At 51.2% G+C, this 27,054-nt stretch overlaps 1 protein-coding gene across 1 annotated transcript in view; it reads right to left on the bottom strand.

Moving 5' to 3' along the window:
• Positions 1–27,054, bottom strand: part of MACROD1 (MACRO domain containing 1) — a 186,407-nt gene that overhangs the window by 130,954 nt on the left and 28,399 nt on the right. The window contains exons 2-3 of the mRNA XM_006860997.1: positions 16,941–17,042; positions 15,798–15,914 (exon numbers count right to left, since the gene is read on the bottom strand). Coding sequence (XP_006861059.1) covers positions 15,798–15,914; positions 16,941–17,042 — 219 coding nt within the window. The remainder of the gene's footprint in view (positions 1–15,797; positions 15,915–16,940; positions 17,043–27,054) is intronic.

The following is a 27,054-nucleotide window of genomic DNA, read 5'->3' as shown; positions in this document are numbered from 1 at the left end:
AGCGTCAATCCTGACAGCATCCGCCCCTGGCAATGAGGAACCATGGCTCTTTTTCAATTAGCCCTTTCTTGATTGCTAACGGAGTTCTGCATCTCACCGCGTGTTTACTGGCCATTTGTTTTTCTCCTACCGGGAAATGCCTGTCCATATCTTTCACCCATTTTTCTTATTGATTTGTGGGAGCTCTTCATAGATTAAGAGAGGTGCAGAGAAGTAGCCCTCTCCTGGGGCAGGGTGCTCAGGGGGCCTTCTCCAAGGATCCTCAGTCCCAGGACAGGAAGGATGGGATATGCATGGGTTTCTGTATGTTCCTGCCAAACCTCTGCTCTCCGCCCAGCTCCTGTCAGACCAGCTCTGCTGGAAGATGGAGCATCTTCGCAGGTGGGAGCCCCAGCCAGACGTGCATTCTGGCTGGCAGAACCAGAGAGCTTGTCTTTGATTTGAACTAAGAAGAGTCTGCACTGGCAGCTAAGAGGAGCCAGCGGTGTAGCTGGACATCTGGGAGGACGGGATGACTAGCATCCTGCCAGCCCAGCCCAACAGGGGCCACTGGACAACAGGATGGGTCCTGAATCCTCAGGCCCACCGAGGGACATTCTCCTAGTCCCGGCCCGGCCCTCTTTCCAGCTAGGATGGGCCCTACAGAGCGGAACCAGACAGGGAATATACACCCGAGCCTTGTTCCCTTGCTCTCAGTCACATGACCTTTCAGGGCCAAAAATATCCCTGGTTTATCTTCCCTCCAGCACTTCCATATTTCAACAGACAAACATCACAAGCCATAAAGCTGATTTCCAAAGTCTATAAAGGCAATAACATTTAGGGAGACAGGAAAAATAAAGGCCCTCCTTTCCCGGAGTAACGGCTGCTGGTGTCCTCGCAGGGCCATTTCTGCAGCTGGAGGTGCACAGAGTGGGCCGGTCCACAGGCTTTCCCATGCCAGGTGGTAAATGGTAGTTCAGCACATGTTCCCAGGGCCTGCAGCGGCCAGGGAGACTACAAACTGCCTGCTTAGTTCGCCTGGTCCCTGGTCCCCCTGAGAACCGAGGAGAGCTCACTACGAGTCCTGGGCCACCCCCACCTCACTGAGCTCCAGGGGCATCATCAGGGCAGGAGGCCAGAGCTACATGGGTAGCCACGGTCCTGGTCTCGCCAAGGTCACCCCTGCGGTGGCCAGGGTAGGACACAGTGCCGGAGTGAGGGGCCCATGGGCAGCCTGGGCAACCAAACTACCTCCTGCTCTGTGCCGTGGTTGGGCGAGCTCTCCAGGGAGGGAGGACAATACAGCCACAAAGCAACCACCTCAGAGGTGATATTTAACATTCACCTTGAAGCAGAACGGGGAAGCTCAGTTCTCCCCCAACTTCCTCAACCCCTGATCCTATTAACCAGACCACCACCTAAAACCATTGGTTACCATGTACCCTTCTCCCTTTCTCATCCATTCACTCATAGGTGATATGCCTCATAGCAGAAAATGCCCAGAACACAGTGAAAAGACTGGTTCAAGCTTCCTGGGCCCCGACAAGCGCTTTAAGATCCCTGCATCACTGCTTGTCAATCTGAACACGAGAAATAATCATAGCTACCTCCCAGGTCATTATGGTAATAATGAATCTAGAATAAGGTAGATGAGGGTCAGGCCTCCATCTGCAGTTTAAGCAGCAGGGACCTGGACCCAGATGAGGGCTGAGCACCTGGGTGCAGGACCTGTAACCAGAGGTATAGGGCCTGCCCAGGTGACCCCAGCAGTCCTTTCCTGCCAGAGATGGGACAAGGGCAAAAGACAGAGCATTCAGGGACTGAATATGCTACCTACAGGAGCCACAGAGTGACTTAGGGAGGGTCCCGGATCTGTGGGAGATACCCAGGGGGCTCAGAAGTCACTTAATCTATGTCTTCTGGGATTAAAATTCTCCATGACACAGAATTAGCCACGGACTCAGCCTCTGGTTTAACTGCAAAGAGAGGAGGAAGAGGTAAGTGTGACTCACTTTTCAACCGGGGGCCTGCCCCCCTACATAAAGGGGGCTCTGAGACAACACTGAACCACAAGGTCAGTAGTTCTAGCTCACCGGCCACTCCTCGGAAACCCTATACCAGGTCGCTATGAGTTGGAACTGACTCGACGGCTTTTAACAACACCAACAGCAGCAGAGTGGCTCCTGGGGTGGCGCTATAGAATCAGCACTGGACTGCGAACCACAAGGTCAGCAGTTCAAACCCACCAGCTGCTCCTTGGAAACCCTATACAGAATTGCTATGAGTCTGAACCGAATGGACAACACTTCACGTGTTTGATGGTGTGTAAACCATACGTGATGTACAAGGGGGGTCTCTGCAGGGAGGGGGTAAAGAGGTGGAGCAGCCCTGCCCGGGGAAGTAGTGTCGGGTGGGCACAGGAAGACAGAAACATTTGCATGGTGAGGTAGAGCACTGTACTGGGATTTCTGCCGCCGCCTGTGTGGTTCCTAAGGCGAGACGAATCTCCGAGCCGCTTCTCTCAGCAGGAACAAGTCTTCCCTTTAAATCAATGGTGACACATTTTTAAACTCCAATATTAAGGAGGGAAAGATTTTGTCGGCCCCCTAGGGGCAACTCTTATTAGTCACAGGCTCATCTGAGTGCAATTGTAGGGACCAGCCCAGTGGGGCCTGAGCCAGGCAAGAGGCCCAGGGGTCAGGCCTGTGGCCATGAGCCCAGGATGAAGGAGGAGCATGAAAGGATACTCAGCGAGGGAGAAAGGCAAAATGTGTCCACAGAGGAACTAAAGAGCAATTGATAAGGGGATTCGAGGAGGGAAAAGGAAGAGAGAGGCATTAAACAGAGTCAAGTTTAAACTTGTTAACTACCGTCGAGTCGATTCCAACCCATAGCAACCCTGTATAGGGTTTCCAAAGAGCAACTGGTGAGCTTGAACCACAGACCTTGCAGTTCAAATGACTTTGAAGTCTGACACCAGGACTATGGAATCTAAAATCCCATTTCCTATTTTGCCATGGCTGCTTGGAAGCTCAAGGTTGCATTTTGTATTCAAGAGCGATAGACTTGTTTAGCCTAGATTTGAGGCGTCATTTGGGCCAGGGACCGGTTTCTAGGAGCCAAGCTGCCCCAAACAACCACTAAGGGTGTCAAACACATACAAAGGGCAGGTGTGAACCATGGTTCCTAGCCTGAGGTAGAGCCAGGAACCAGGCAATAAACAGGCTGGCAGGTTGGTAGGCACCTGCCAAGGTTATCCAGGCTGAAGGATCACAGGTATGACAAAGATTGAGGGGCATGTTCTTTTTCAGATCCGGGATCGGGTCCTCCCTCCTGACCTGGTTCCTTCCACCCTTGTTTTCATGGTTCCCCATGCCATTGAGCCTACTGTTCCACGGAAACAGGTAGGTTAAACGCTTTTTCTAAAGCAATTCCAACTCACCTGCCCACGTCCTCCGTGATAACAGTCACTGTTTATTAAGTTCCAGTGACTTGTCAGGAGTTTGCTCATCTGAGTCCTCCCCCACCACTTTCTGAAGGGCTCTCACTATTTGGGGACTACAGATGAGGAAACTGAGTCTCAGAGGGAAAACACGCATCTGGTCGAGGCCATAAGTGGCCATGGCAAGACTTGAACTCAGCCCTGTTCTACCCCCACCCAGAACCCGAGGCCCTAGCACTTTGCTCTGCCCACACGAGTTCCCACCCTCCTTGTTGGAGTTAAGAGGGGACATCAAGAAAACTCACAGTTATGTGGAGGTGCAAAGAGTCAGTCAGGTGGCAAGGCTCACTGACAACGCCAAAGCCAGCCCTGCCTTGCCATGATCCTGGTGGGGTAAGTTTCCCCGCCAGCTGCCGCCCAGCTGGGGTTTAGCTCCTTTAAGAATCGAAGCTGTGAAACACCCATCGCAAATGTCAATTCTGGGCCATTTGCTTCATAGATTTTAATGTTCCTGTTTCTCCTCAACATCCTCAGCAAGGTAGCGCTTGCTTTTCAAAAGGGATGTGGCGTTTGATGATGTTTAAACCGTATGTGAAATACAGTCAGGCGGTAATAATAAAACAGACGCGGGCCCCGCTGGCAGGGGAATGGCTGTCAGCCGGGCCTCTTCTCCCCACATGCCACGCTGCCTACCACTGCCTCTAAACTCCTATTTTTATGGCAATTACAGTGCCCTGGGAGAGGGGGAAGGTGGCGGTGGTGGGATGGGTGGGGACCGCTGTTCAAGGACCACTTGTTGCTGTCAGGAGTGGGGTGCTGCCTCTGGGGTTTTAATGAACCCAGCTTTCAGCAGAAGGGGTCCCATCCACCACCTGCCACCACCTCTGCTTGCTCACTGCCTCCCACACCTACTTGTTAGAGCTCAGTCCGGCAGCCCAGCCTTTCTCTCCTGGGTCTGCAGACCATCAAGCTCTGGGCTCCCTGGTCTCCAGCGGTTTCTGTGTCCCGACATCCCCACTCGGATATAAATAGCTGCCTTCCTCCTCTGCCCCTGGTGGAGGAGACAAGAGTGGCCCACACAGCTGTGCCCCTCGCAGCCTGTATCCACCTAAGAGTGCCAGAGGCTGAAGGGATTATTATTCCTGTATTTTCACATAGGTCCCAAGAGTCCCTCACATGGACGAGTCCAGCGGGGGCGACCCCCTAACCTCCCTTAAATCTAGTGAAGGTAAAGATCAGTTGGTGTTAGTTGCTGGTGAGCCTATTCCAACTCCTTGTGACCCTGTATGTGGATGTATGTGGACAGACTAGACTGCCCCACAGGGTCTCCAAAGCTGTGACTTTTCCTAAGCAGATCGCCAGACCTGTCTTCCAGGGCATCCCAGGGCGGATCTAAACCACCACCTTTCAAGCTTGTTGTTGTAGCTATGTGCCGTGGAGTCGGTTCCAACTCACAGTGACCCTGCACAGGGTTTCTGAGGCTGTAAATCTTTACGGGAGCAGAAAGCCTCATCTTTCTCCCACGGAACAGCTGGTAATTTCGAACTGCTGACCTTAAGGTTCGCAGCCCGATTCGTAACCACTACCAGAGCTCCTTCAAGTTAAATCCTTCAAGCTAGTAGTTAAGCATTTAACTGTTTTCGCCACCCCAAAAACCAAACCTACTGTCCCCGAGTCAATTCCGACTCACAGTGACCCGGCAGGACAGAGCAAAGCTGCCTTTCTCCGGCTGTAAATCGCCGCATGCAGACAACCTGCCACCTCGTTCTCCTGTGGAGCAGCTGGTGGGTTCAAACTGCCGACCTCTGGGATGGCAGTGGGGTTGCTTTATCCACTGAGCCACCAGGGCCCCTTGTTTTCACACCAAGCACCAAAAGCAAACTCATACACTGGAGCTGATTTCAACTCGTAGCAACCTTGGGGTAAACACTCAGCCTCAAGGTCGGCGGTTCGAACTCATCAGCCGCTCCGACGGCACTTAACAACAACAATACAGTGGAATAGAGTGGTCCTTAGTGTTTCCAAACTGCTGATTCTTACAGGAGCAAACAGCTTCTTCTTTCTCCTTCGGAGTGGCTGGTGGGTTCTAACCATCGTCTCTTTGGTTAGCAGTCCAGTACTTAGCCCACTGTGCCACCAGGGACTAATAGTAACAATTGTTAACATTCACTGAGTCCTGACCACTACAGGACATCCATCACTATGGGAAGTCTGTTTTTCCTTTTCATCCTGCTTTGAGGCAGATAGGTATGGAAGCGCTGGTTCACCAAAGCATGGCTTTCCTCAGTTAGTATCGAAACCAGGTTCTAGCACCTGGCCTCAGCCTGCAGACACCCTTGAGGGGGGACCACACCCTATTGCTCCAGTGATATAAATCGAACTGGCAGGGAAAGGGGCCCGAGACGGGAGCGCACAGTGGCAGACACAACTGCCACCAGGGCCTGCTGAGGTATCAAGACACATCATTTATATAGTCAATAAATAAGTCTAAAAAGTGAACTTCACCTAACTTCCTCAGAACAACCGCCCCCCTCCCCTTGCCCCACACACCCTTGGCTATGGCAGTGGGGACAGGACTGCAGAGAAGACATGGGATGATGGAGGCTCTCCCGCTCTTCATCCTCATGGTCAGGAGGTCCTAGAAAAGGTTCCAGTAGTCATGGGGGGTCCACTCCCCAGCCATCTGGCCCAAGTGGCTCACCACAGAAGAACAGGATCAGGAGGCTGCTCACGGTGGTCCATTTCTCTCTCCTTTCAGCTGTCCACTGTCGGGGACCATTGCCTCTGGATCCCCATGTCCTGGCCCCCGTCCAACTGAGCTGGGTGGCCAGTGGGACATCCATTCATGAGTAGTCTTCCCCAAAGGACAGTGACGGACGGACAACCCCACAGTTTGCTCTGTGTTACACACTGTATTGAGCATTAACAGAAATGACCATCAAACTCACAACTCAAAGTGGATTGAGAAAGTCCTGTTGTTGTTGTTAAGGGCCGTGGAGCTGGTTCTGACTCTTAGTGACCCTAAATAGGGTTTCCAAGGAGAGTCGGGTGGGTTTGAACTGCCAACCTTGTGACTCAAACTGACCTTTCTGTCCAGTGCTTATCCTACAGCACCACACCAGGACTCCAAGAGAGTCCTAGTGCACGCCGATTCCCATTTTACAGACAAGGAAGTCCAGGCTCAGAGAGGTTACGTGACTTGCCCAAGGTCACAAAGCTGGGTAACACTAGGGCTAGGACTCCAAGTACAAGATGGGGCTGTTCAGAGGTTGGGACATAAAAAGACAGGGGTTGGTCACCGAACTGCCCAGTAGCCACTGGAAGCTGGGACCTGGCCCAGTTGGTCAGCCTCAAGGTCAAGAGGTCTGGAGTGTGTGTAAGCCCACCCAAGGGGAAGCAGGAGAGAAGAGATTCAACTCAACACAGTCACGAACATCAGTGTCTGGGAAACAAAGACCCTGGGTCCCCAGAGGTGAGGGCTCTGTGGCTTCCACAGGCTGCATCCAGGCCCCTCCTTCATCTCTGCTAAGTGGACAGGTAAGCCGCTGCCTGCTGGGAAGCCCTTTGCCAAGACGATGGAGGAACATTCCAGCAGAGTGAGCCCAGGGCTGCAGACCCGGCCCTTTTCATGCTTGGCCAATTTAATGAGCCCCATTCATTTCAAAAGTCATATATTCCCACAAGCTTGGGCCTCCGCAGCTCAGTGCTCTGGGTAGAGAGCGTGTCGGAGACACAGGCAGGCGCTCAGGTGTGGGTGCTGAGGCCAGGAAGCCTCAAGGACAGGAAGGAGCCAGACAGAGTTGCTCTAGACCAACTGGGCACAGGGCAGAGATTGTAAACCCACCTGCCGTGATGGGGAGAAAAAAGTCAAGAGGGCCTGAAGTGGGAGGTCAGGAAGCCTGGGTTTGAGGCTCTCTTTTCCCTCTTTCATCCTCTATGATACTGAGCAGGTCACTGTCCCTCACCCATCACCAGGTCATGTGCAGCCTTGAACCCCAGAGCCTAGAACACAACCAGAACCCTCACAAGCACCCCCATACTGCTCAGCTCAGTGGTCACATCTGTAAAATGGATCGGCCCCTTAGGGGCCTGACTTCGATGCCTAACCATGGATGGGCAGGGTAGGGGTAGGCTGGACTGGAGGAGGGGACCTAGAAGGGGCCAGTGGTTCATGAAAGCCCACCTTCCTGACACCTGACCAGCTCTCATGGGCATCCACCACCCATTTGTTCTAACAAACACTGGAGAGCAGGATCAAGAAGTACTGTCCAGGGCCCACCTCCTCATGTTCCCTTGGGAAACGGCAGAGGGACCTGGTGAATAAATGGGACCCATCATGGAAAACCTCTCCAGGGTCCGCCACGTCCCACCCAGTGCCAAAGCTTGGCTCACTGGACCAGGAATCTCAATAATTCATAGGGGATCCATCATTTATGAATTTATATAACTGCTTCTCAACCTCTGGAATGAAGTGCCCTCCTCCTACAGCAGTGGGACCGCCTCAGGTCAAGGCGCTCTGGTAGCGTAGCGGTTACGAATCAGGCTGCAAACCTCAAGGTCAGCAGTTCGAAACTACCAGCTGTTTCGCAGGAGAAAGATGAGGCTTTCTGCTCCCGTAAAGATTTATAGCCTTGAAAACCCTGTTCAGAGTCGCTATGAGTTGGAACTGACTCCACGGCACGTAACCACCACCACCTCAGGTGTGCTGGACCTTCTACTGGGGGTGGAAATCACTGGGTCCCCAGGACCCCCAGTTGGCCCCCTCAACCCACACTCTCCCCTCTGACTGGACCCACAGGGGCTTCTGAAAAAACAAGCTGATGACATTAGTTGGAAACCCAAAGTCTAAGAGACAGGAAATTTGATTCCCAGCTCTGCCGTTTGCCTCAGTCTCTGCCTTTGTAAAATGAGGGGAATATTGGTGTGTGCTCAGAAGTGCGGCAAATGTGTGTAAGGTGTGGTGGCCCTGGACACAGAGCTGCTGGCGACAGGCAGCCTCCCGCCCAGAAGCGGGGGTCTGTGGGGCTGGGCTGGGACACGGAACTGTTGCACAGACCACCACAGAATTCGTATGGGACCGGTAACTTCAGACCCAGATGCTGGCTCAAAGCATCAGACACAGACACCCCATCTTGTCTGCGATGACCCCTTCTACACCACACGCCTGCCCTACTTCTCAGCTCCCTGCAGTAAAGACAGATCTAATGTTTTCAAACAGCAAAGAAAATGAGAGCAGAGAAAGGGGATTCCCACCCATTCTAAGAAAAGCTGATTTTCTGAGAACCCTGATCTTGCGAACCAGCTCCATCGTGGGGCCTGAAGCAAGTTGCTTCATGTCTCTGAGCCTCAGTTTCCACACTGAGACAATGAAGCTGATAGAATCACACCGGGAGGCCAGGAGAGATGGTGAGGGTGTAGATAGAGTCTAGGCCTGGAGGGAGACCCTGACTTCCAGGCACCCCAGTCCTTACCAGCCCTGCTCCCCACTACCACTGCTCTGGGGCAGCCTTCCCTTCTCCAGGCTCTCCGGCCTCCAACACACACACACATACACACCCAGTGATCTGTGGACACCAATGGGCCTGTCTACACCCCAGTCTTTCCTGTCCGTAAAGGTCAGGACCCAGCCATGTTTCATTCTAGACCCCTCGGAGCTTCCCCACAACCCCCTCATCCCCCGTCCCTGCCACCTCTCCCCGCTGGAATGCCCTTGCCCAACTCCTGACCTCTAAACACCCCTTCTTCTAGGCGACCCTTGCAATTGCCCCCACCCTATGCTGGGAGGACCCCCATCATTCATAGACATTGCTGTCCTTTCCATTCATGCTTTACCCCACCCCATATTTATGATGTTCTAGCAGCCTCAAAAATCCTATACAGGGTCACTATGAGTCAGAACCGACTCCACGGCACACCACCCTATAGGAAACCCTATACAGGGTTGCTATGAGTCAGAACCAACTCCATGGCACATCACCACCACCCTATAGGAAACCCTATACAGGGTCACTATGAGTCAGAACAAACTCCATGGCACACCACCACCACCCTATAGGAAACCCTATACAGGGTTGCTATGAGTCAGAACCAACTCCATGTCACATCACCACCACCCTATAGGAAACCCTATACAGGGTCACTATGAGTCAGAACCAACTCCACGGCACACCACCACCACCCTATAGGAAACCCTATACAGGGTCACTATGAGTGGGAACCTACTCGACAGCACTTAACAAACAACAATCCTACAGAAAGATTCCTGGTGTGGCACAGCAGGATAATGCGCTGGACTACAAGGCCAGTTTGAACCACAAGGTCAGTGGTTCAAACCCACTAGCTGCTGCTCCTCAGAAACCTATACAGGGTCACTATGGGTCAAAATCGACTCGAAGGCACTTAACAACGACAACCGTATAGGACTCCTGGTGTGGCGCTGTAGGATCAGCACTGGACTTTGAACCATAAGATCAGCAGTTCAAACCCACCACTGCTCGGTGATGCGTCCAGAACAGACTCAACAGCACTTAACAACAACACCCTATAGGACAGAATAGAATTGTTCCTTAGGGTGTCCACGGTGTCTAAGGTCCAAAGCTTTACAACAGAAGGCGGCTTTATCTCCTGAGATGCAGTGGTGGCTTTGAACCGACACTGACCTTGGGGTTAGCAGCCCCCGCAGGTGAGACATATTCTGCGAGCCTCAGTTTCCTCCAGGTAAATGGGGAGCCTAGTCCTTCATGGGGACTGTGGGATGATGACAGATACGCAGAGGGAGGCACCAGGCTGGCACACGGTCAGCACCCAGGAGTGGCCTGGCCTTAGGGTGCTGGGCTCCCTCCCTCCCAGTTAGATCTGCTGTGTCCCTAACAAGCAATGTCCACTGTGTGGCTGGATCCGGCTCGCCCACCCTGCCCATAGTAGAGAGGTTGCTGCTGGCGACAGCCGCAGCCAGCAAGGCTCAGCAAATACGTTTAAATCTGAAGTGACAGATAAAGCGATTTACGGCGACAGTTTAGCGTCAGATCACTCCCCACAAAGCAGGCAGTCGGTGTCCCTCCAGCCCCCCTGCTTGCTAGTCCATCAAGGAGGTCTCTAAATCATCAACTTCAAGCCCGCCTGCTGGCAGCCCAGGGAGCACTGAGAGCAGGGACACTGGACGTTTGGTGGCCCCTCAGGCACTCTGCTTACCGAGCTCCACTGGGCCCTTCAGACAGCAATGGGAAAAGCCAAGGCTTCTGGGGTCTCTGGAGGAGGGGGGCCATACACTAAGTGTTGGCAGATTTTTCACAAACCAAAGCCCCAAGCTTTAAGAAAACAGAGCACCACTTCATGCTTTATTTTAAATAAATAAGTGGCTTTAAAAACTCCCTCCGAGGCCTGCTTCCCACCCATTCTTCATGCCCCAGCCCCTCAAAGGCCTTGCTGACCCGCCCGCTGTCCGCCACCTCCTCACAAAATTAATTGGTCCCTGCGGCAGTGTCGCATGGCACTGTGCTCAGACCTCGCTTCCAGGCTTTGTCACATTATATTCTACTTAGCTGCTCTCGTTCCTGACTTCCCAGTAATAATGTCCACGCCCAGCTCTGGGCAGGGCTGCCACACTTCATCCTCCACACACTAGGGTGGGGACGATTGTGGTGCCATTTTCCAGACAGAGGAGTGAGGACCCTAGGGTTCCATCGTCTCTGGCCCCCTGGCCCCCTGGCCCCCACTCTCTTCCTGAGAACCACTCTGAGGTGGAAGGTCCCTCTCATTTCTGACAAAGCATCACATTCATCCTGGTCAGTCCCGTCATGTCCTGCAGGCCAAGGCCATGGGCCAGACCCCTGGGTCACCAAAAATGGGGTCTTTCTCTATTTCTGGGATACTTCCTGACCGGAACTCGCCTGTCTGTCAAGGACAAGGGGGCCCCACAGGTCCAGGCCTGGGAGGAAGTGACTGGGTCAAGGTCATGCTCCCCTGAGACAAAGAAAAGTCAAATCCCGCTCCAGAGCTGCAGAACCCCCATGCCCTAGGTGGAGCCCCCTGCCTGAGCTGACTCTTCACAAACAGCCTGGGGTTATCAACCCTCCAACTTTCCTGTTGCAGGGTGGGGGCCCTGCAGGGGCTCCATGCTCATCTCAACAGCATGCCAGCCCAGTTTAATTAAGATGGATGTGGTGTGCCCCACGGGTAGGAGCTGTGGCCTGTACAGATGGCTGGAGCCATGAACTTTCTGGGGGATAGTGAAAGGGCAATCAGCCTGAAGCCGTGAAGGGGCCTGAGGAGGTTTAATGGGGGTGGGGATGACTGGACCTGGGGGGTTCCTACTCCTGCGACCCCAAAGCCTCTACCCACTGGCCAGGCACTACCTACCATTCTACTGTCTGTCCCAGCCCCATTTCATGCCATGTAGTGGTTACGAATCAGGCTGTGAACCTCAAGGTCAGCAGTTCAAAACTACCAGCTGTTAAGAGGGAGAAAGATGAGGCTTTCTGCTCCCGTAAAGATTTACAGCCTCGGAAACCCTGTGCAGGGTCACTATGAGTCGGAACCAACTCCACAGTACTTAATCACCACCACCACCACACTGCACATATCAGACACATACCACACTGCACATATCACACACACATACATACCACACACACACACCACACAGAAGATATCACACACACATCACACTGCACATATCACACACCACTGCACACACACACACACACACACACACCACACTGCACACAGCATACACACACAGAGCACACACATACATATCACACACACCACACTGCACACATCACACACACGCACACACACAGCACACTGTACATATCTCACACACATCAACGCACATATCACACAAACTCACATACAGCCAACATTAGACATATACCACATGAATGATACACAAACACACCACCACACAATACATCACACAAACACCAGACACCCCACATCACACAAACCCACATACTTCTACATCACACACATATGCTCTCACACACCACACAAACACACATACTTCTACATCACACACACATATGCACTCACACACCACACATACCCCCACACACCCCATATCACACACACTCACATCAGACACCAACACACACATAACACACAAACATCCACATACGTCCAACATCACACAAGCACACACTACACATATATACCACACACACAATGCCTCACATATCACACAAAACCCATCCCACACATAACACCCACACCCCCACATCACATACACACATACATAATAAAAATGCACACAAAACCATACAATCATACTAACACACACACACAGATCCAAACCTCGGCAGCCCTCCCACATCACACATACACATACACACACACTACACACACTCAGACACACACCCCAATCACATCTCCAATACCAACAAAGTATGGTCAAAGCCAGATCTGGATTTTAAATGCCAGGAGACAGGTGAGAAACAAGTTGTCTGTGGGGAGGGATGGGGTGAGACCACAGCAGGGCTGGAGGGGGCCCTCTACCTGGCCTGGGAGCCCCAGACCCTGACTTTTAAAGATGCAAGGGGCTTGGAGGGCTTGGACCCCCTTTCTCTCACAGGCCCCTCCCAGATCCCACTGAAAGCGCCCCCCCCACCAAGTCTCTGCAGCTGCAGGGAGCCCAGGGGCGGGGGTGGGGAGGCTGCTCCACCCTCCCAGCCCCGTCTCCATCTGGCAGGGGGACAAAAAGAGACCCCATCCACAGGCAGCCCCACCTGCAGGGTTCCCTGCGGGCCACCAACACCCGAGGGGCCAACGCTGCCCTCAGCTTCAAAAATAAAAATTTAAAAATTCCCAGCCCGAGATAATTGCTCCCTCCTTTCTCCCATTGTGGTGGCTCCGTGGCCGGCGCTGAGAAGCAATTATTCACGGCTAATGATTATAATCAAGTCAAATAGAATTTAATGGACACGTATTCTCTTCCTGCTTGAAACTTTACATATGAATTAAGCACATATGGGTTTCACGAGGCACAGACGCAGATTTATGGCACCCCGAAAAGCCCCGCGTTCCCCACCACTTTCATCCCACTAATAAACCCGCTGATTTACCGCCCGGGCGGCGCCGCGAGAAGCGAGCTCTGCTGCCCCCTGGTGTCGGCGCGGGGCGCGGGTGGGGCAAAAGTCAGGGACGGGGACTCACCGGAACAAGGCCACTGAGGACCTCACACACACCCGTGGGCGTGATGCCAAGGTTCCTGAGGACCCCAGGGTGTGAGTCAGTGCCAGAGTCAACCGGGACCCATCCTCTAGGTCCTCCAAGCCACCAGGAACCCCAAGTATCGGGGTCTGAGCCAAGGCCCCAAAAGACGGAGCCAAAGATAGGAGTAAAAGCATCCTGGAGTCCCGGGGAAGGAACCCTTAAGTACCCGCATACACACTCCAGAGGTTGGGACCAAAGCCATCAGGCAGAGAAAATGCCAGGACCTGCTAGGAAGGGAGCCAGACAGAACCTGAGCCAACACTGCTGAAAACCCACATACACCCCCACCCCACACCCTACACCCGGGCACGGGGACCACCAGTGCCAAGGTCACCCTGGGACCAAGGGACCAAGCAAAGATCTGCAGGGCCTGTGGGACCCGTTCCCTGGAGCTGCAGGCAGATTGTGGGTCCTATAGATCTCAACAGAAAGAATTTTTTCTAGGGGGAAAAAAAAAAAAAAAGAGCGAGATCCCAGGAAAAGGCGCCAAGCGATGTTGATGTTGGGTAATCTGAGGCAAGCACAGGGGTTGGGGTCGGTGAAAGCTGCCCACTTGCCTTCTCTATGGCAGGTGCTGAGCCAGCAGCCGCATTGTTGTGTGGGCTTCATTTACACTTCATGGGCCCGGGCCTCCCCTCATCACAGCCAAGGAGTGCTCAGAGGCGGGGACTGGAGGCGGAGGAGGAGCCCGGGCCCGCCCCCAGCCCGGTGCAAGAAAACGCAGCCAGGACTAAGTGCTTTTCCAAGGGTGAGGAGCTGACACAGCCATGCACTCGGCGTCTGGCAAGTCACAAGGGCACTTAGGAAGATCCATTAATCTCGCCGCCGCACCGCCGTCGCTGCGATCCTACTCCATCTGTGAGACACCCTACAGCCCCTACACCCTCCCTGTGGCCACCAGCTCGGGTGGGGAAGTGTTGATAAGACCCCCACTTTTCCCTTCTTGCAAGAAGAGTACCAGAGAGACTTCAGGCTGAGAGACGTGACTGCCTCTCCACCACAGCCCTAACTGGCAGGGCAGGGATTCGGCTCAGCTCTACCTGGACACATCTGTTCTCAGATTCCGGATCATTCTAATACAGGCAGCAAGATGTTCTCACCCCAGTCACTGTGACATCTGCCACCCATCCACCTAGCGGTGAGGTGCGGACGCCAGCAGAAACCCAAAGATGACCAGAGCGCCTTCTGCCCCCTCGACCAGTAAATCTGAGTCAGAACTCCTTCTGGCATTTACCTTGTGGTCTACGTGCCTAACACAAGAGGCGGAGAGGTAGAACCACTAACCAGGCAACCAACTAGCAGGCCAGAGTGCCAAGCAGGCCCTTCCTGGGGGGTTAGCATCAGCATCACCACACCCTGGTGATACTCGACACTCAGGGACACACCCCAGCCAACTCCAAAGGCCCAAGAGTAAGGCATGGAGATTCAAAAATACCCAGAGGTGCCCAAGCTTGTGTATCAGCAACCAAACCAGAGGGTCTGACCAGCATCTACGAAGGGGCACCACTTCCTCAAAGTGGAGACTCAGCCCCACAAACCACCTACACACCTCCACAGGCCACTGGTGAGCCCTTCCCAGCACCTCTGACCCTGCTCGATCAACCCCACCGATCAACCCCACCCCAAGGAGGACTAGCCACCTTCTTCCCTCCTCCAGAGGACACAAGCAGTGACCCCCTACTCATCACAATAAACTGCCAAGCCAGCAAGAGTCTCCATTTCCGGTGATGGAGAGCTGCCAGAAGGGTGGCGGAGGCCTCACTACCCCACCTTTCCCCATGAGCTCCCTTACCTGCCCAGGTCCGAAAAGGGCAGAGCAGATGGAAGAAAAGACATGGTCAAGGGTGAATGCAGCCCGCAAGGGCAGACCATCCTGCTCTGGCCTGTGTTCCTGGCAGCCTCGCTCTCCCCACCCCCGAATGCTAATGGTCTCAGACGCTGCAAGGCTCATAGCAGAGGTGCCCCCGACACCGAGGGTCAGGATTTCAAGGGAAGCCGAGCCTGTGTGGCCAACACACTGAGTTCTGTGGCGCCAGCAGGCTACACTCAACCAGCAGCCCAAGCCCCACTGGAGCCAGAGGGTGTCCACCACACCGGGCTCGGCTGACCCAGGGCAGGCAACAAGGCGGCCACCCAGGCCAGCCAGAAAACCTCCACTCACCGGCATTGATGATGGCGTCCACCTCCAGCTTGGTAATGTCACCGCGGAACAGGGCGATCTTGTCGTTGAGTTGTTTGTCCTTCTTGTACTTGGGCTCCTCCACCTTTACAGTCACCCCTAGAATGAGTGGTGTTCAGGGGGTCGTAGGGAGGACCCTCACTGCAGACTGACCGACGGGCCCAGGACCTCCCCTTAGCCTCCCTCCACCTTCCTAGGCAGGCAGCAGCGGTGGGGTGGGTGACGGATGATGACAGAAATGACCCCTGATACGTGGTCTCCTAGAGTATCAGAACAGCATCACCAGCAGCTTTCGGCGCTGTGGGGTAGGCACTGGGCTGCTAACCACAGAATTGGTGATTCAAATCCACCAACCACTCCTTGGGAAGATTTACGTCTCCCCCAGAGATTTATAGTTTCAGAAGCCCTATATAGAGTCCCAATGGAGTCCTGGTGTGGTGCTGTAGGATAAGCACTGGACTGTTAACTGGTAGGTTGGTGGTTCAAACCCACCAGCCACTCCTTGGAAACCCCATACAGGTTTTCTACGAGTCTGAACTGAATCAATGGCACTAAACAATACAATAGTTAAACACTCAGTTGCTAACTGAAAAGTTGGCAGTTCAAACTCATCAACCATGCCATGGGGTTAAAGACCTGGCTCTTGTAAAGGTGTGCAGCCTAGAAACCCCTTTAGGGTAGGTCTCTTCTGTCCTAAAGAGTTATTATTAGTCAGAATTGACTCCAAGGCAGACAACAAGAAGCCCATTTCACAGATATGGAGACTGGGGCTTGTCCAGGTTCAGCAAGCCAACAACTTGCAGGGCCTGGGAGCTCATCAGTAAGACCCAACTGCACCACAGGTTCAAATCCCAGCTCAGAACAACCATGTAGTCATGGACTTAAGGGTCTGGGGCTCAGTTTTCCAACAGCAGAATGGGAATTAAAATTGAACCTGCCTCAGGTCATGCTGAATAATTAAATGAGGTGGTATAGGCAGAGTGCCCCACACATAGTAAGTGTTCAATAAATGCTGCAAAGATGATTTTTCTTGTCATTGCCTAGTCAGGTCTCCCAAGCCCAAGGTTCTAAAGAAACCACAACCAAATACCCACGGGACCCCGCCCGAGAAGCGCCTACCTTTACCTTTCGCCATCTCCTTCCATGTGGGGATCTTCTTCAGTCTGACAAAGTCCTGGCAGAAATAATGTTCCTCCCTCTGCTTGTCACTCAGGCCCTTCAGAAAGGCTGGGGGAGGGGCACAGGGAGGAGAATCAGGGCAAGCAGGGGGGAAGGGCAGTCCAGGGATTTGTCCCTGCCCAGTCCCCCTGTCCTCACAACTACTTCTTGACACACCTCCTTCCACCTTTCCCTCGGTCACATGGGGAGAGAGGTGCTGAAGCAGTCCACAGATCACAACAACAAACCTTATCCCCTTGGGAAACTGGGGGGAAACTGAGGCCCAGGGAACCTGAAGGACTCAACTGAGAACCACAGACCTGGATTCAGAATTCAGTCCTGATGCTTTCCAGCTGCACCCACATCCCTCTGGGACCCCAAGTTTATACAGAGGGGGCGGTGGGCACAACCCTTGAAGAACAGCTCAAGCTTACAGGACTCACGTATGCTAGAGGCCAGGCAGGCTGGTGGCACGGAATCAGTTACATTATCCATCGTTGAAAAGGAAGATCAAAGATGGATTAACCACTTGGAATGTGGTGTTGGCAAAGAATACTGGATGTACTGTGGGCTGCCAGGGGAACCAACAAATCTGTCTTGGAAGAAGTACAGCCAGAATGCTCCTTAGAAGACAGGCTGGAGAGACTTTGGATGTGTCAGTGGCAGGGACTAATCGCATTGTGCTTGGTAAAGGAGAGGTTCAGTGAAAAGAGAGATCTTTAAGGAGCCATTGACAAAGTGGCTGCAAAAATTAGCTCAAACCTAGCAAAGATTGTGAGAATGTCTCAGATCCTTAAGTTTGGTTCTGTTATACAAAAGGCCACATTTGAGATGGAACTCCCGCAGTGGTACCTAATAACAACACATCACCAGCCAGTTACAGTGTCATTGTCATTACCTGTAGGGAGTTTCTGGGTGATAGATACAGCTAAATGCTCAACTAGTAGCCAGAAGTGCTTGAGGTGTTGGAACCCACCCAGAGGCACCTCGGAAGAAAAGTCTGGTGATCTGCATCCAGAAGGTCACAGCCTTGAAAACTCTATGGAGCAGTTCTACTCTGCACACACGGGGCCACCATGAATCAGATTTGACTCTTTGGCAACAGCAACACAACAGGGCACAAGGAGCCAGGACAAGTGGCCTCAAAAAGCCATAGGGCAGTTTTGTGTACATAACCAAAAAAACAAAACAAAAAACAACCAAACCCCAGAGGGAATAGAAGCAAATACTGTTGAATGATGATGCATGGAGGGGATTGTAATCATTGCAATGAAATGAAATATGATAGGATGAGTGCAAAACTGATGTTCTCCCATGTAAACAATCACTCAATTCACAATAAAAGCTTTAAAAAAAAATAACAAAAAAGGGAGGCAGGGGTAAATACTGTTAACTAGTGGTACATAGAGGGGATTGCAATCATTACAATGAAACAAAATATGATTTATTGAATGTAAAACTGATAATTTGCCCTGTAAACTTGCACTCGATTCAAATCAAAACTTTTTTTAAAGCCATCGGGTAACACTACCAATCACGCTGATTGGGATCGCAGTAGAAGGTCCTAGACAAAGTGCGAGAAAAATGTACAGCAAAATTCAACACTCTGAAAATGACCAGACTCTAGTAGAGACTGGAGGAACCTTTGAGACCATGATCCTTAGACACACTCCGAACCTGGAACTGAGACCACTCTCGGACATCACCTTTCAGAAAGGTGTATAAAGTGGCAACAACCATGAGGAACGTGCTTCTCAGAACAATCATAGGAGATCTAAAGGGCAGCATTTGCGCAAAAACAAAGTTCAGAAGGCAGGAAGGGGCCGGAAAGATGGAGAACCCAGGGAGGAAGAGGGGTGAGTGCTGTTGCATTGCACTGAGGGATATAAATTGTTGAACGGGAAACTAACTTAGTTGTTCTGTAAACTTTCACCCAAACCACAATAAAATGTTCAATAAATGAAAAAAAGAGAGAGAAACTGAGGAAAACTCTCAATGAGATGGACTGACACAACAGCCACCAACAATGGGCTCAGATGTACCAACTGTGAGGAGGGTGGAGAAGAAAAAGCCACACAACCAAACAGACCTGCTGCCTTTTTAACATCCCCTATTTAACATTCACTAAGGGCCCCACTATCACCGGCCTCTCTCACGCAGCTGGTGAGTGGGGAGCAGGTCTCACTGGTGGACTCTCTCCACACAAAGCCAGGTCCTCTGCTCTAGCCCAGCTCCCTGAACCTGGCCTGGACTTTCCTTTGGGGCGCCAGAGAGCTGCGGAGCCCCTTGGAGGTTTCGCCAGAACAGTGAGCCAGGTTATAGCTCACGGGCTCCCCCTGCTGACCTGAGGCCGCCGGAGCACTCTTGCTCTCAGCCCAGCCTGGTACCTTGGAGCAGCCAGCTCCTGACCGCCTGGAGGGTAGCAAACTGCCAAGATCACAATTAAGAAACTCAAATTCATCAAAAGTGTGTTGTGGTGGAAGGGCAACTAGAGCTGGTGGGAAAGGAAGGATTTGCCTTCTAGAACCTTCTATGACAATGGTTGTGTGAGGGGCCGGTTCAGGAGAGACAGGTAGCCCACACAGACCTGTCTCCTGCCCACAGGCAAGGATGCCGAGAGCAGTGGATGGCATGCCCACATTACGAGTCCATGGTCCTTACTCTATAGTGTTAACTGAGGGGATCATGAGCAAAGTCCAGTAGCCCCAGTCCACTTCACTTCAGTTCAAACCAGAATCACACTTGCTGGACATGACTTCTCATCACTTCAACGGCACTCATTGAGCACTCATGCCCAGCAGGTCCAGCATTACTGGGCACCCACAGCATGCAGGTCCCACACTGACTGACCACCCACTACACGCAAGTCCTGCATTCATTGGGCACATAGGGCATCCTTCATCAGTCCTGCAGACACAATGAACAAGCAGACTCAGCACTTCCCAGTGGGAAGCCCAAAGCTGGCTCAGGCATCACACAAGCAAGCCGTTCAAATTCTAATAAATGCTGGGAAGCATGGGGCTGGGAGAGGAGGGAACCCAGGAGGAGAGCAGTGGGAGGGGGCCAGGGCAGGGCAGGGTGTACTGCCAGCAAGAACAGTATGTGTGAGGTCCTGGGTGAAGAAAATTCAATGTGTGGGGGCGTGGTAAGCAAAGCTGGGAATAGCAAAGGAAGGAGGCAGGGCCAAGGCAAAGCCTCCAGAACCTGTTAGGGATCAGCCTTCATCCCAGGACACCAGAATCATGCTGAAAACATCCTCATCAGAGACCCTTTCAGCTTCACACGTTCCCCCGAGTGGTGCCAATTTCATCCTTGCCAAGGGGCCATGCTGGTCCCTCAGTCACCACCCATTTCCTGTGTCCTCTTCTCAAGGGGCAGTGTGGTTTACTAGGCAAACAACCCCACAAGAGACCTGAGGACTCTCACTTAAATGTCCTTTCTTGGTGTGGGTATGGGGTGGACCTGGACAAAGACCAGGAGGCAGTCATTGGAACAGAAAAAGGAGATACTGAATGGTTTTAAATCAGTAAAGATGTATGCCAGGATTGTATCATTTTGCCATAATTATTCACTCTGTATGCTGAGTAAATAATCCAAGAAACTGGATTATATGAAAAAGAACATGGCATCAGGACTGAAGGAAAACTCATTAACAGTCTGCAATATGCAGATGATACAATCTTGTTTGCTGGAAGCGATGAGGACTTGAAATACTTACTTATGAAGATTAAAGACCAAAGCCTTCGGTATGGATTGTACCTCAGTGTAAAGAAAACAAAAATCCTCACCACTGTACCAATAAATAACGTCATGATAAATGGAGAAAAGATTGAAATTGACAAAGGTTTCATTTTGCTTGGATCCACAATCAACACTCATGGAAGCAGACGTCAAGAAACCAAAAGATATATTGCTACAAAAGACCTTTTTCAAGTATCAAAGAGCAATTGCACTAAGGGTCACCTGACCCAAGCCATGGTATTTTCATTAGCCTTGTTGTTAGGTGTCATCAAGTCAGTACCGACTCACAGTGATCTTATGCACAACAGAATGAAACACTGCCTGGTCCTGGGTCACCCTCACAATTGTTACCACACTTGAGCCCTTAGCCTTATATGCATGTAAAAGTTGGACAATGAATAAGGAAAACCATAGAAGAATTGATGCATTTGAATTATGGGGTCGATGGATAGTAATGAAAGTACCATGAGTGCCAGAAGAACAAACAAATCTATCTTGGAAGAAGTACAGTCAGAATGCTCCTTAGATGTTAGGATGGTGAGATTTCTTCTCTTGTTCTTTGGACATATTGTCAGAGGAATCAGTCCCTGGAGAAGGACCTCATGCTTGGTAAAGTGGAGGGTCAACAAAAAAGAGGAAAACCCCCGATGAGATGAACTGGCAGAGCGACAGCAGCAATGGGCTCAAATGTAGCAACAATTTTAAGGATGGCAGAGGACTGGGCAGTGTTTCGTTCTGTTGTGCATACGGTTGTTATAAGTCACAGCCAACTCAACAACACTTAACAGCAACAACACAGGGGTGGGGTGGCAGGGAGATTGGAAGAAGTTCAAATGCAAGCCTCAGTTTTCCTCTTCTGTAAAATGGAACACCTGTGTTACATGAGAAGCCGAATGGGCTTGATTTGGTACAAAGTGCTAAACTGGACTGGCTAGTACTGCCAAGGGCAAAGAAGGGGTTGTGGAGGGAGAGGCACCAGCAGTTTGGATGAGGAGCAGAAAGTTGACCACTATTTACTGACCAGCGCCATGTCCCAGAGATGGGAAAGCTTCCTCTGAATTCCTGAGCTCCCTTTGTGGGGCTCACTCTTCCCTCCCTGCTCCACCTTCACTGAAAGAGCTCAGAATGCTGCCTCCTCCTCCCACCTGCCCACAGGTCAGAGGGTGTGAAGGTCCTTCCTTGGGGAGCAGCTGCCCCCTCCAAGGCACCATCTAGGCTGCCTTCAAACCCCATCTCCTGCCCCAGTCACCACCAGCCACCAGGTTCTTCATCCCCCTCGGCCACGATCTCCACTGCTGTTCCCACCTGCTCCCCTCAGCCCACACCAGGCTGGCCAGGGTCACGGAGGTCTGGGCTTCCCTAGGGTTGCACTCAGCACACTCAGCCCAGCCTTCCCCAGGCCTCCAGAGCACCCTCTCCTGGAGCCCCCACACCTCATTCTCACCCTTTTTCAGCCATGGATTCAAAACCCTCTTTATGCTTCCTGGCTCCCCATCTCTCTTCCCTGCCCATCACCCCTGTGTTCCATATAACCACAACGGGACTTTTGACCCTTTCTCCTAAAACCTGTTTTCCCAGTCTTTGTTGGACCCCAAGCCCCACGGGCCACCCCAATCTGCCTTCCTGTTACTCCCCAATTCCCATCCATCCTGTGGATCTGTCAGATTCATCCCCCTGGGACCCTAAAAACAAGCCCTCACCTTCCTACCCGATTCTAAGCCACCATCATCCCTCCCCCTGGTCCCTCCGGATGCATCTCACTGTGTCCATCCACATCCCCTGTCATCTGTTCCTCCCACAGCCGCCCAGGGACCTTCCTAAGATATAAATGTAAGAACACATCTCCTCCGAGTCCGTGGACTGTGCCAATAGTCAAAAGCTCACTAGTGACTAGGTTGGCGGTTCAAAGCCACCCAGAAGCTCCTTGGAAGAAAGGCCTGGCTGTCTGTTCCTGGCAGGTCACAGCCTTTAAAAACCCTTCTCTACACACATGGGGTCACCTGGATGGTATCCAACAACAACACACAAGGAGGCTTTAAAAAGTCTGTGGCAAAATTCCAACATCTTTTCATTCTGTGTTTCCATCTCCTGTGCTTAAAATTCAGCTCGAATTCTGAGTCCTGATATCCCACCTCTCTCCGTAACTTCCTCCAGAGCTACCCACCATGCCCCTCACCCTGGTCACTTTTCAGACAGTTGCTTCCTGCCTCGGGGCCTTTGTACCTGCTATGCCCTCCCTAAGCTGGACCACTTCTCTGCCCTCTGCCCTCTGCCCACAGCCACCCACTCCCCCAGGTCTCTGCCTCCTGGACAGACTCACCACTTTTGCCTAGTTTGTTTCTTCCTTGACTTCCAGGTGAGTGTCTGACCTGCCCCCCACCCCAGGCACAGGGTAGGGAGAGTGTAAGCCTTCAGGGGGCATCTGTGGGCTGAATGTATAATTAAATGAGCTGAGACGGGAAGGCTGAGGGCAACTCTAAGAGAATGGAGTCATCTGGGCAGCCTGTGCAAAGACCCAGGGGTCAGAGAGAATGCATTTGGGTGGAGAAACTAGAAAAATCAAGAAAGCAAAAGAGAGTTGGCATCAGCCTCCCAGGCTTGTCTATGTAGTGATACTGTATGGCTTAGTTCCAGGTTACTCCCATGGTTTTACTCTTCTTTTGCCCCTGGTCCCATTAGGTTTGGGCTCAAGATCTCCCAACAGCAAGTCAACTCAGCCCCTCTCAGCCTCCAAGGCAAACCTTCCCTGGGGCTTGTTGTGAGGATCCAGTGTGAAGGGGCTGAGCATATTTCGTAAGCTATAAAATTTAATGCATACACCAGACCCACGTCTTCTTCCTGTGAGCCAGCCCTGCTCAGAAATCAGAAAGCCCAGAGAGAGAGACACACAAAAGACAACAAAACTTGGAAGGGGGATTTTTTTCCCCCAACTTTGTATGGCACGGTGGGTTAATGCATTGGACTACAAAGTCAGTTTGAACCATAAGTTCAATGGTTCAAGCTCACCAGCTGCTCCTCAGAAACCCTATACATGGTCGCTATGGGTCAGAACCAACTCAATGGCACTTGATAACAACTTAGGCAGGAGGAAAGAAGGAATGCTTTTTAAATGCTTTGGGTTGCTCTGAATTAAAGTTGACTTGATAACAGCGTGTTTGGTTGGGTTTTTTTATTTATCTGTCATATCACAGGTAAGTAAAATTTTGCTGACGACCATTCCAACACGATTCATCAGTACAAGGACAGGGAACTACCAGAAATTCAAGCTGGATTCAGACGAGGTCATAGAATAAGGAGTATCTATGCTGACGTCAGATGGATGAATCCTGAATACCAGAAAGCCATTTCCCTGGGATTTTTTTTTTTTTTTTTTTTTAATGTGAATTGAGTGAAAGTTTACAGGGCAGTTCCTCAGTTTTACATTCACCAAATCATATACTTTGTTTCATTACAATGATTATAATCCCCTCCTTGTACCATCAGTTAACAGTATTTCTGTCTATTCATTTTAGCTCTTTTTTTTTTTTTCAAACACTCAGACATATATAATAATTTACACCATGAAAGGACACATTCTGCAAGCTTGCCTCCTGGCCGCCAGCCCTCAGTCCCTTTCTTTCCATGAATCCAGAACCCTCAGCTGCTCCCTCTCTCCATGTCCCCATCTATGCCTCCATCTCTGGTGTCGCTGCTTCTCTGGATAGGGTCCCACATTCTGCTTGTGCTCTTCTCCCTTGATGGCCCTAGGGTTCTCTGTTTCTGGACTGTAAGATTAACTACACCCCAGTTTTTGTTACAAAACTCCTACCTTTACAGTTGTGACAGTCACAGTTAGTCATGACAGTTACTATTGAATCATAAGAATCTTATCTCATCTCTTTACACCAGACCCGTCTGGACAAGATAAAAACTATTCAGTGAGGACTCTATCTTCCCCCACACACTCTCAAGCTAAACTCCCCCTTGAAACCTTGCAAGCCAGTCACTTCATGCCTTTATCGCCCCCTCATTTTAGGTAGCCAATGTCTAAGCTGCCCATCCCTATCTACCCTACATACCTGGGATTTATTGATGATGCAAATGCAATCAACTGTGTGGATCATAACCATGATGCATGCATGATATTGTGAAGAAGGGGAATTCAGAACACTTAATCAGACACATGCCAAGAGACACAAGACTAAAAGGCAGCTGTTCAAACAGAACAAGGGGATGCTGAATGGCTTAAAATCAGGAACGTTGTATCCTTTCACCAGACTTATCCTATCTGTATGCTGAGCAACTCATCTGAGAAGCTGGACTATATACAGACAAACATGGCATCAAGGTTGGAGGAAGACTCGTTAACAACCTGCAATATACAGATGACACAAGCTTGCTTTCTGAAAGTGAAGAGGACTTGAAGCACTTACTGGTGAAGATCAAAGATTACAGACCTCAGTGTAGATTTCGCCTCAACATAAAGAAAACAAATATCAGCACAACTGGACCAACATGATACATAAAGTAAATAATGAGGTGGAAGGGGTTTAATTTACTTGGATCCACAATCAATGCCCATGGAAGCAGCAGTGAAAAATGAAATGATGTATGATTGCACTATGCAAATCTACAGCAAAAGAATCATATTAAGTGTTAAAAAGCAAAGATGTCACTTGAAGACGAAGGTGCACCTGACCCGAGCCATGATATTTTCAATAGCCTCATATGCATGCGAAAGTTGGACAATGAAAAAGGAAGATGGTAGAAGAACTGATGCATTTGAATTATGCTGTTGATGAAGAATTTTGGAAGTTCCGTGGACTGCCAGAAGAACAAAGCCATCTGTCACGGAAGATGTACAGTCAGAAGGCTCTTTAAGAGATAAGGATGGAGAGACTTTATCTCACAAACTTGGGGCATGTCTTAAGGAGGGACCTGCCCTTGGAGAAGGTCATCATGCTTGGTACAGTAGAGGGGGATTGATATACAGCTGCCGCGAAGGGATCACACAGAGCAATGACGCGGGACTCGGCAGTGTTTTGTTCCGTTGTACACAGGGTTGCTATGAGTCAGAACCGACTCAACGGCACCTAACATCTGTCATCTTATTCAGTCGTGACCAAAGGCATGTCCACCCCATCATCTTGGCAATGAAAGCACCTACTGAGACCCCGAAGGACTGGTCAGCCCCAGACTGCCAGGGAGACCCTTCAGGTCCCCAAGCAAGCATAATGGGGCCGATGCCAGCACTGGGTCTTACTGGAAAAAGAGTGAGTCCCAGAGAGGCAGCGTGACTTGTCCATGGCCACATCTAAGTGAAGGCCCCCGAGCAGGATCCAGCCCTGTGCTCTGTCTTCCACTGTTATCACCACCATGCCCTGGCCCTTGGGCCCTTGCTCCAGCAGGGTCCAACAGACAGTTCTGGTTCCGGGATCTGGCAAAGGAAGCTAGCTGGAGGTCCTGGTTCTGCTTGGGTCTGTCCATTCTTCAGTCTGTCCCTCCAGCCCTCAGTCTCAAGCATACATGTGATGAAGGCAATATGTTGGGTAACCCCCATCTTCTCATCTCCATAACAAGGTTGTGGCTGGGCTGATGGTTGAGGAGATAGAGACATTGCACCGCTGTTGTTGCTAGCTGGCGTCAGGTCGATTTCAACTCACAGAGACCCCCTGTACACAGAGTAAAACTGTACTACAGAGGGTCTTCCAGGCTATGATCATCCAGAAGCACAATCCAGGCTTCCGAGACATTTCTGGGTGGATTTAAACCATCAACCCTTCCCCTAGTAGCTGAGCGCTTACACACTCATTTACACAGAAAATAAATGGTCACCGAGATTTTGCAAAGTTCCAATGGACCACAGCCACAGTCTCCAGTTTCTCTGTTAGTGGGGGTGTCTGGCCCCCGGGCTCCTTCTAACTCCCTTTGGAAGGAAGAGAAATAGGAACTTTAGTCAGGAGTCTGCCACATGCATTTAGTACCTTCTCTCCCTCCTTCTATCAGGACAGATGTGGAATTAAAGCACAAGTAAGTTTTATTGTACTTTATTTGTAAAAGATATAAAACATACGTTTTAATATTCTTTCTTTTTTTGGAGAGGCAAGAGTATTTCACAGCTCAGTGAGACAGGTGTTGTAAAAAGATGTTAGCAGTAAATTTTGATGGGAGACTTGACCCCGGACACAGCTTCCTCCAGCGGATCCTGAGCTTCAGCGTGGGGCGGAGGAAGCAGACTCGGCCAGAGCCATAAAGTGCAATGGGCGAACGGGAATTCAATGATGTGTTTTAAGAAGTGTCTTTATGGCACTTTGCAAAGATGGTGTTCAGAGAGGTGAGGGCAAGCTGGGCATGACGGAGG

The sequence above is a fragment of the Chrysochloris asiatica genome, unplaced genomic scaffold (genome assembly GCF_000296735.1).
Source record: "Chrysochloris asiatica unplaced genomic scaffold, ChrAsi1.0 scaffold00040, whole genome shotgun sequence".
Lineage (NCBI taxonomy): Eukaryota > Metazoa > Chordata > Mammalia > Afrosoricida > Chrysochloridae > Chrysochloris > Chrysochloris asiatica.
Note: the sequence above shows the minus strand (reverse complement) of the source record. Positions and strands in the feature narration are given on the sequence as shown.